The sequence below is a fragment of the Diadema antillarum genome, unplaced genomic scaffold (assembly GCF_040938485.1).
Source record: "Diadema antillarum isolate AM-2024a unplaced genomic scaffold, OU_Dant_1.0 scf00000112, whole genome shotgun sequence".
NCBI lineage: Eukaryota > Metazoa > Echinodermata > Echinoidea > Diadematoida > Diadematidae > Diadema > Diadema antillarum.
In genome coordinates, this window is record NW_027271001.1 from 1,612,715 (window position 1) to 1,624,120 (window position 11,406).

Consider the following 11,406-nt stretch of genomic DNA (forward strand, 5'->3'; position numbering starts at 1 on the left):
AACAACAACAACAACGATACCGACACACACACACACACACACAGACACACACACACAAAAGATGATGTTGTTGGTTGATGTTTCTCTCGTACTAAGTACGGATGTGCGCAGGATTATTTCTTCTATTTCTTTTTAATTGAACTGAAACAAAGATTCAAAATATGTAAGAAAAAGTCAATGAACATTTTTTATCTCAAGAACCCATAACCGAATCGCCTAGAATTCAGAAAAAATAGACGTCCTAATTTACATAGCTTTTTGTGAATTTTTTTTCTTGTGAAATGATCTTCCACACAGAATGTCTACTACAAATGAAACTGAAAAATATTGAAACTGACATTATGAGAATCATCCCGTATAAACATGATTAATGTCTGACATTACTTATACACAAGACCCAACCGTAAAGTGCCTGCAGATTAAAGCTTACCTTTTTATTTCGTATAAATGTGAAAAAAAAGAAACATCAGTTCAGTGACACGGAGATCAGCGTAATTCATCTATGAGTCAACTTTACATTTCAGAAAAATGGCATCATTCTTATGTTGGCAAGGATTAGCATAATTGCGTTCGGCTGTAAACATTATCAGCTGTTTTCTATCCACTATATAAGCAAATACTGCACAATGATGGCGCCCCGTCACATACGAAAATTACTCGGTAAGTTTTTCGAGCTCGACATTTCCACTTGACGGCTCGTCTGTAGAAGGAACAGGTTCTTGTCTTCTGCTGTCCATACACCGGACGCGGACAGCGTATAATCCCTTTAAACCGGCCTGAAGCAGCCACGTTAGCAATGACACGCCCATCACTGTTGCGGCCGCTATGCCGGGGTAGTTCCCGAAGTCGAGAATGGGAGATATGAAGGGGTTTCCGGACGGGTCTGTTCCCCCTGCCGCCCAGTAGCCGACAGCGAAGAGCACGTAGAAGATCAGGAGAGTGCCAGGGTAAACCACATGTAAGAATCGAATAACGATCAGCGTAATGAAGATATCGACGAAGCACACGACGGTGGGGAGGAAGTTAAGGCTGATGAAAATTAAAGTCGGAATCTTATCATATACGACATAGTAAAGCGCCCCCCAGTCGAAGCCGGTTGAGATGATGGAAGGAACGGCGGCGACATTGAAGAGAAGCCACTGAATCTGGTACCGAAACTCATCTACATTGTATAAGTATAAAGAACAGCATTCAAGACAGATGTTTCAATATGGAGCCAACGCATACTTAAAGGAAAACGAAAATATTCAACAACTATATTATGCACGTTTACCGTGTACATTTTGGAACATTCGTCCTATTCATTACGTGCAATTTCAGGGCAACCAAGTCATGCACTTAGCAACGAAACGTTGTGACGTTCCTGAAAATTATTTCTTTTCTCTGAGAGCCCACAAGATATGTATAGGAGAACTTATTATAGCATGCCGTGGCTCTACTATCAAAAGAGAGCATCTCACTAAGCGGCGAATATTTCCGAACGTAGCAAATTTTGGTTTCGTCAGGGATCGTTAACAGTTGCAAACGAATTTATCAAATAAGTTTCATTTTCGCAAACTATTTTTTTCCGTTTAAAATTGCATTCGTGCTAGCTTCTTCCCACCTCAGCCCTTTTCAACTTCAACCATGTCAACGTTATACCATACCTTCAAGTTCTGCTTTTCCTCTCCTCTCCAAAAAGTCCAACACAACGTTGAAGAAGGCAAAGCAGACATAACATGTGGTGGCTGTATACGTCCATACTGGGATGTAAATGATGAATTTATGACCCATTTTCTCCGCTCCATGCACGAAATAAAATATTAGGAATGGGAAGAAATAAGCGGCGAGTGCGCATCGATAGAGGGCGTACAACCAGAAAGGTATTCTAGGCTGAAAGAGGAAAATATGAATGCAGTTGTTAGTCTTTTTTTTTTAATATTGACATGCGTTTTCGAAGAAACTGTTACACAACGTTCTAGTAAACAGTAACTGTTGATTTCTTAAGTTCAAAATAATTCTGAGTGTTATCAAACAAAGGCCTAACCATACAAGGCGTTGGAATTATTTCGAATGATATTCGCTATAAGCTAAAAATTTGCGAACACTATACGTTTGCGAAAAATTAGCTAATTATTTCTACTTTTTTTGTTTGGTGGTATAATTTTTTTCTTTTGATGGGGGGGGGGGGGAGGGCTAACATGAGAGGGATAGGGAGGGTGTAACACAAGAACAATGAATGTGATTCAAACGAAGAAAAAAGTAAAACTTTTTTTAAATTGTCCCTGCAATTGTTATAAGGCTTAATCTAATAATGTATTATTCTAATGAGAATCATGCACATAAATAAGCATCCAATACCCAAATAATGTCACAAGAAGACTAAAAAAATGATAATAATAGGCAAGTGTTGTCAGAAGATTAGCCAGGCTTTCCTTCTTCTTCATTTGTTGTTCAATTTGTTATGCTAAAAGTCAGCCAATGCAGAGAATATGAATATTTTTGAAAGTGACTCTCCTCTCTTAGTATTCTTGAAGAAAAGAAAGAAAAAGAAGAAAGAAAACCCCACTTCCCTCATCTTCAAAATAGAACGTAAAATACCAGTATCATGATTACCCTTTGATAAAGAACAGTGTTGTAATATACACTTGTTATCACCATAATACCTATATACCTGCATGCATAATTATTATGTCTTTTGGGTAAGACATGGTGCCTCAAACGTCAGTAAACATTAGTCGTATATATATATATATATATATACAACTAATGTTTACTGCCGTTTGAGGCACCATGTCTTACCCAAAAGACATAATAATTATGCATGCAGTGCGGTATGTACTTAAATCGTAATGAAATTGCTTTGAACTTTGCACTCATACACTATCTGTCGATGAATCATATCCATACTCACGTGTGGTGTGGACACGTCCCTCAGTCGTCTGCAACAAAGTTTGAAGTCCGTCCATTTAATGGAGTACCACTTTCTGCTCTCATCTTCACTATTCAGTGTTGTCTCTGAGGTCGATGGCGGAACTGGACAACATGAATACCAATTAAAAAAAATACTCCTGTTAAGCGTAAGTGGCTCCCTTTCCTCCTAGATATTGATTGGGAGCGGTGATTGAAAAAAACAAATGAGTTATTACATTTGATGCATATGTGGACATGTGTAGGTCCTAAGTTGTATCACAAAATATCCTACCGTATTTGAATATCACAATAAAAGCATAAAATATTATGCGATATCACTATTTTTCTCACTAAACCATAACTGTAGCCGGTTTAGTCTAGAAGCAATTGCATTATAACTATTCTTCACTATATTATTGCTATGCATAGTTAACAATACTTAACATCAATTATAATTATTAAACTTATCACGTTGTTTGTTTTTATACTTAAAGGCATAATTTTCCATTCGCAGATGAAACAAAAACTATAGCGTTAGTGCTTTAGAATAGTGTTAAAATATGACGTAGGAATAGAAACAGCCACTATAAGAATTTGAATCCGTATAAACGATCTTAAGTATTGTTATATACACAAAACGTGAACAATAGTTATGATAAAAATGTTTCTAGACTAAACCGTCTACAGTTACGGTTTATTGAGAAAAATACTGCCATCGCTTTATATTTTACGCTTTATTGCAAACATTTTATATGGGATGGTGTTTTGTGGTACAACACACCTACACATATGCATGAAAGGGAATATCTTGAACATTTTTCAAATCACTACTCCCAAAGGTAAAGTAGCCCTTTAACTCACACTTGAGAACTATTTTGAAGCACTAAAGCTGGGTTTTTACTTCATCTTCAAATTAAGTAATGCCTTTAAATTCTATTGCTGAGCCTGGCAAAATACTGTATGACAGAAATTGATCAGCACATTTTCGATTGTCAAAATAAACGACTATTACAAGAGTCACTGTGTAGGATGTTGAGAACCTCCTACTTTAATTCCATCGCACTTGTTAAAATCAAATAATACACAAAAAATAGACACCTTTTGGGGGTAGGCAGTGCAGATGGCATTTTTGCCGAAGCTTTCGAACAAGAAGAAATAGGATGGATACGGCAAAAGGTATACTGATGATGAGTCCAATGATGAGACCAAAATTATCTCGTTTTCCTGAAATTTGATATAGACAAAGTAAAAAAACGTTATTCACTCATTACTCGAGTCCTTCAGAGGTCATCAAATATGTTAATACGTACCTGGATACTTTTAAAACCTATAACGATGTTTTAAGCATAGTGAATTGTAAATAGTGAATTGCAAATTAAAAAAAAAATATTGAGAATATTGTAATAGTAAATTGACTTTTCGGGTGTAACCGTTGTAGGTAAAATTACTAATTTTTTTTTTTTCCATTGCAAGTGCTTGTACGTAGCAAACTCATATTTGATCGTGATGTCAAGAAGTTACATTTACGTGAAAACTACCCACTCAGATTATATTTACCCGTGACAAATCGGAATCAGATCATTGAATGGTTGCAGAATATTGTTACTAATTTTGTCATGTATACCTTATACTGTACTACTTCAAACTATATTTCTGGGTCAAAAAGTCAACGGTCAAAGATCATTTGGGTCTAAAAAGATATAAAATAAGCTAGATATACCAGTACTCAAGAATGGATGATAGAACTTTCAACCAAATTGCAGGGTGTGTTCATTATGAAGGAAGAAAGAGACTGTTAAATTCAAGGTCATGAAATCAAAGGTTAAAGGCCATAGGGGTCATGAAAGAGATAAACCTAGCTTAATCTTCCAATGTAAACTTGGAGAAGGAAGGTGACTTTTTTTTTGTGCAAAACTTGCGGGTAGTGTTCATAAAAAAAGTACGGAAGAAACTGTAATATTTGGAGGGTTATGTAGTTAAAGGTCATAGGGGTCAAAGAGGGTGTAAGCCCAATTACTCAAGAACGGATGCTTTTATTTTCAACAAATTTGCAGATTGTGTGTTCAGTGAGGTAAGAAAGAAGCAATTTTTATTTGGGAATGATAAGGGCAAAGGTCATAGGGGATCATGAACTACGCTTAGTCACCAAATAACTCAACTTATGAGTTATTCAATGGATGGTTAGAGTTTAACCAAACTTGCAGGGTGTGTTTATGATGAAACACGAAGGAATTATATAAATTTGGGGTCGCGAAATCCAAGCTTAAAGGTTAAAGGAACACGAGGAACACAGAAAAATTTAAAGGGATTGTATAATTTTGGTTGAGACCTAATTTCATGTTTCTAACATTTTTTTTTTTTTTTTTTTGGTGAGATAATGAAAAACCTCTTAAGAATTGTAAAAGAGCATGTAATTCTATGAGGAATTCATCGTTTATTTGATGAAAATTGGTTTTGAAATGGCTGGGATATCCAAAAATAGCAATTCTAAGAAGTGTGGGACCCACACGTTATTACGATTGTTTTGGTTTACTTTGTTTTTGGACGTTTCAGTCATTCCAAACCCGATTTTCATCAACTAAACTTTGAATTCCTCTTAAAATGGTATGCTCTGGACTATATCATAAGTGTTATTTTCTTGGTATCTCGCAAAATGTTAACAGCCCAATTCTCATCTTCACCAATCCTGTACCATATATCCCTTTAATCTCCCAATAACTCAATGTAATATGTAAATATCGCTATAGATTTATGAATGCAAAATAACAATATCTGTTTGGCAGAGGTGAGCTCTCTCGGAGTGCTCCTCTAGTATTGTTTGTTTGTTTGTTCATTCGTTCGATTGTTTGTTCGTTTGGTTGTTTAGCAGCAGTAGCAGTAGTAGTAGTGGCAATAGAAGCTTTGATAAAATTTGTTATCATTCAGAAATACAAAATTGAAATCTTTTCACAGAACCTGATATAGGCAGAAGAGTGATTTCTTTAGTTGACGTTCCGTTCATAGAGTCACCGGTAGCTATGCACACCAAAGTTCGCTCTGTCCCATGTTTGGCTGAAACATTGATTTTCTCGAACCTCTCGTATGTGTCGTCAGATAGTGTTGTCTGTATCGAAACCACGGACTTAAGTCTCGTTCCAGACTCATCGGTCCATATCATGGAAATGCCAGGCTTGAATCCACTCACGACACACGTAAGTGTAAAGGAAGTAGTGTTGGACGGAGTTTGGTACGTACACCTGCTTTGATGGGGCTGGCTCTTGTCGACGCATTCCTCGATTGTATGTTTTGATGCTATCGCTAGGGGAAACAGGAAATTCATAGGATGTCACACCTTCAATACTACAAATATGAGCCTGATGTTGTTGTTTTTTTCTTACTCACCAAATAACTAAGACAACTTTAACAGACTTCATCTCTCTCGTGAAAAAAAAAGATGTTATATATTTGCGATATGGTTTTCTATTGAACATGAAAAATGCTAAGAAGATTAAAACCTAATAAGCGTATCTACATAAGAATATGAAGCATATTCACCACATATCTCTTGCATGATTGTCACAGCTACTCAATGTGTCTTCGGAATTGCAAAATTCCATTTCCGCCACTTCCTTGTCATTCAAAGGGCAGTGATTATAAGGTTTAACGCCATACATTGCTTAAATACATTGTGATGCTGGTCGGTTTTGTATATCTGATTTTGTGTATTTGATATTGTATCCGATGATCTACATCAATCTCGTGTATATACACATGAATATGTGGTAATGTGGTAACAACTTTTTCGATCTAAATTCCTTTCTCCATGTCTCCTTATGGCAATATAATAGCAGGTGAACTTACAGCTAACCGTCAAAAAGACGGAATTCTCAAAGTTGTCGAAATTCTTCAGAAGCACTTGACAAAGGTAGAGACCCTCATTTGCCACCTCCAGATCAGTGATGACGAGGCTAAAGTTCTTGTCGATGTCGAATCCTTGCTCCAAGCTCTCAAACTTCCCATCAATAAATTCAGCCTTAGGCAGCTGCTGATATGATATTGTCTCCTTGATCCAGACCACAGCTGCAGGCTGCCCTTGGAAGTGACATGACAGTCGGATGTCTTCCCCTTTCCATCCCTGTACCCTGGAGACAGTGTCGACAACTGAGAATACAATGATGAAATTGGAGTATTAGCAAGTCTCTTGATCTCCTGACACATCTTCCATTGTTTCATTAAAAGAAAGACATCAAAATGAAGTACTTGAAATCAAGCACAGTTATGTTTTATTGTACATCTGGATCGGCTGCATATTCTATTTCTCGAGATGTCCTTTCTGTCGTTCTACATAAAAGATTAAGGAAATATCAACATTTCAACATTATCATTTAGGAGTGTAAGAAATATTCTTACTTTTGTATTTTTCCTGCAAAATTTCTGCAAACAGCGTTTTACAGTTTTAGGGTTATTTTTAGAGAAATATAGAGGCATATTATGTTAATAGCATTAATGATATTATAATAAATAAGAAATTGGTTATCATGTTTGTGCTTACTGCACATTACTCTCCGCATAATCGGGTAGGCTCGGACAGAGCGTTTCTTACCCGTTTAAGCGGAGTACCGGATTAACAGAAGAACAAGTCTCATTCACAATTGACACACACAATGTGTATTTACATGCATTGTACTCTGCACCAAACACCTACACTGTATATGCTTAATACGCTTGCGTACACGTACACATTATGCATACCTTTTATGATCTTTTTATGAAGAAATATGTCTTCAGAAAAATCTGTCGTTTGACTATAGACTCCTCCCTAAGACGCATTCATTTTCTGAAATGAACACATCTCTTTGCGTGCACTAGTCACGTAGAACGTCGGGTTACTTTTCGAGAAGTGACTGGGGAAAAGCAATATAATATGGGGCTTGTGCATGGCCTGATTTTCTTTGTAAACTTCTCGTATTGTGGATGTTGTTGCAGAGCAAGGGAGGAGCACAAGTGTGTTCAACTCCTGTCTGTCTATGCAATGTGAGTGCCAGTTACATGTGTAACGTTTGTTTTTGTGTGGCAAGTCAGTACGCGTACACTTGTTTTCATGTTAAATCACTCCCCAATTGATCGGTCTTCTTTGCAAATTAAGCAGAGAATACGATTAGCCATGGAAAATTTGACATGCATGATTATTAAAGTGTTATACCTGCGATAAAATTTGGGTAGAAATTAGAAGAGAAGAGAATTATTTACCCATTTATGCGGAGAGGCAACCCGATTATCAGGTAATTTTAGTGTGCATTGAAACTGACTCTGACGTTACTACCCAATTAAACGGAGTACCCGTTTAAACGATACCCGATTACGCGGAGAGTAATGTATTTATAATTATATGAGTATATGAGTATTCATTGTATATTGAAAACTGTATTTATGTATTAGTATGTATATATATATATATATATATATATATAGATATATATATATGAAGAGTTTGTTCGCAAAAACCGATAAGTCCATTTTTGAAGATTTTGAAGTAATGTCTCTGTCATAAAGTACAAAATGATACCTTTTAAATGGTATATCGGTCACTACATATAAAGGTACATTTTTAAGTTATGGTCAAAAGAATCAAAATTGTTCTTATTAATCTCTGTATTTTTCTTGACCTTTAATCACAAATATCTCCATTTGGCAAATATGGACTTATCGGTTTTTGCAAACAAACTCTTCGTATATATATATATATATATATATATATATTTATATACAATTGTAAATATATGTCTGCGTGGGTGTATGTATGTATGTATTTAGAAATCCTTATTTGTATATATGCCATCACAAAAAAAATCTACATTATGGACAATAAAATGAAATCTGTAATTGAATCTGAAACTGAAATCTATATTTTATCTCATGGTGAATAAACAATGCAACCCCACCCCTTTAAATCATACATGAAATCCGCATAGATCATTATGTATATATATATATATATACCGGGTGTCCCCAAAAAAGCGGAATGGTGGATTTTCAGTACCTTTCGGTCTAAAAGTGATATATTTTTTGATATCATTAGTAAGAGCATCTTCCGCAGAAGACTATGATACCAAAATCATTAAATTTGGTTCAGTACTTTTTATTCTACGCCAATTTCTGTAAATGCAGTCATTTTCAATTTTTTGCGACTTATGAGATAACAATTTGTGTGCAACACGCGTTCCATACGGTGAATTGTGTACGCTCGTTGATCCATGTCAACAAAAGATAACGCTTTCTATTGGGCGCGTACACACACACACACACAGACACACACACATACACAGTGTTTTTTTTTTTCTCTTTTTCTGGCCCGTGCCCAATGTGAAAGCTGTATCTTTTGTTGACATGGATCACTGAGCTTACACAATATTCACCGTATGGATCGCGTGTAGCACTCAAATTATTATCTCATAAGACGCAGAAATCCGGCGAAATTTGAAAATGACTGCATTTTCAGGAATTGGCGTAGAATAAAAAGTACTGAACTAAATTTTATGATTTTGGTATCATTGTCTTCTGCGGAAGATTCTCTTTCTAATGATGTTAAAAAAATATATCACTTTTAGAACGCAAAGTACTGAAAATCCACCGTTCCCCTTTTTTTGGGACACCCATATATATATATGAAGAGTTTGTTCGCAAAAAACGATAAGTCCATTTTTGAAGATTTTGAAGTACGGTCTCTGTCATAAAGTACAAAATAATACCTTTTAAATGATATATTGGTCACTACATATAAACGTACATTTTTGAAGTTATGGTCAAAAGAAGCAAAAATTTTCTCATTATTCTCTTTATTTTTTTTTAACCTTTAATCGCAATTATCTCCATTGGCAAATATGGACTTATCGGTTTTTGCAAACAAACTCTTCATATATATATATATATATATATATATATATATAATACATATATATATATATAATATATAATATTTATATATATAATCTCTTTTGTTTGAACATGGAAATGTCTGGAAAAGTGGGAAATAACGTGTTTCCGATTTTTACATCAAAGAGAAAGGAAAATTATAAATACAGGGATTGTAGATTAAAAGAGCAGACTTTCTATGAAACAAATCATACGCTATAGAGAATGTTATATCACGTTTATTATTGCTGAATTTCCAGAGTGAGTTATTCTTGTTTTTTCATTCTCAGACATGTACAGCAGGGTACTTTTCTGGGATGTTCCACAATCTTTTAAGTTTCAATATTTTCAGATTTGCACCAATACTATTGGTTCTTGGACTAGGATTTAGACCAAATAGCTTGATATCTTGTATGGCATTTCTGACTAAGTCAACAGAATAGGCAAGAACCTGGCATACGCTTGATAATTTGATTTTGTGTATATTTCTCTTATTTGTTATTCTGATAAGAAAGTAGAATACCTTGTATCTAATGGTAAACAAAACGTTTATATCATTCGAGCATCGGTTTTGCATACATATTGCAGATATTTTTCTGCAGCATCTAGCCTGTTCAACAATAGGAATAATAGGACAGAGTTTAATTGAGCTGGTCTTCGAAATGATTTTTTTTTTTCTGGTCAATATAATATATGCCATTCCAAATACTAACGAGACTTAATGGCACACACTGAATGACTGCCTATAATAGTAATCTCTATAGACTGGTATGACGTTCTTTAAATGATTGCTCAAATAATATTTTTTGAAAATCTATCTAGGCAGTATACTCAGAATACTCTGCTATTGCACCGATGTAACGTATTTACTCTATAGCACATAAAGAACACCGACTACAAAGACACGGATAGCCAACTTTGAATAAAAAGATGACTTCTGCGTCGAATTCAAATGGAAAAATGAGATATTTTTTTCTTCGGATACGAGGTGAGCACATCTGAAACAAAATGAGCGAAAATTGATATCAAACTTTATAACAGAAATACGAAGCCGGTATTCTACATCAAGGAGAAAAGATGGTGATTAAATTTATATTACATGATTGTTCGGTTTAACGCCGTCCGCTGAAAAAAAAAATTAATAAAACAAACAAACAAGAACTTTTAGGTGGTATTATTCTGTCGAGACCTGATGAAGTTATATTGATACGAGTGTATGTTCATGAAAATAAAACCAAATTACCTTCTGCAGTGGGGCTACAGAACACAGAAGCTGCCAATGTTGTTAGAACAAGAATGTATCTTTCATCCATCACAGGTATCCATATAGACTGAGACAATTTACACAAGGCAAAGTGAATAAACGTTTCGATGGTAATCACTGGCGTAGCCAGGGGGGGGCGATGGGGGCGGTCGCCCCCCCTAAGATTTGGACCGGGGATTTGGGAGGCGGAAAAAAAAAATGCGTGTATACTGTATGCATGCACATGAAGCGGGTCTCCTTTGCAACCTTTCATCAAATAAGATATTTTTTTGAATATTTCACTCAAAGTGTGCACCAGATCGTTGAATTTCAATTAAAAATATGCAAAATCTCTCGTGCTTGGGAGGGGGTATCCCCCT

The 11,406-nt window shown here is 35.5% G+C and overlaps 1 protein-coding gene across 1 annotated transcript; it reads right to left on the reverse strand.

Annotated features, from left to right (window-relative positions):
* Positions 1-653: 653 nt before the first annotated feature.
* LOC139719564 (uncharacterized) lies at positions 654-8,125 on the reverse strand. Its single transcript, XM_071630976.1, has 3 exons — positions 8,122-8,125; positions 6,733-7,032; positions 654-1,162 (listed from the first exon to the last, which is right to left on the reverse strand). Exons 1-3 carry the CDS (start codon positions 8,123-8,125, stop codon positions 654-656), a joined length of 813 nt encoding a protein of 270 aa, XP_071487077.1.
* Positions 8,126-11,406: the final 3,281 nt, after the last annotated feature.

What these genes read in the sequence shown, in the direction of transcription:
- LOC139719564 (XM_071630976.1), bottom strand. An exon ending in CGTCTTTTTGACGGTTAGCT is followed by an intron (nt 1,163 to 6,732) that starts GTAAGTTCACCT and finishes TATACAATGTAG; the next exon opens with ATGAGTTTCGGTACCAGATT.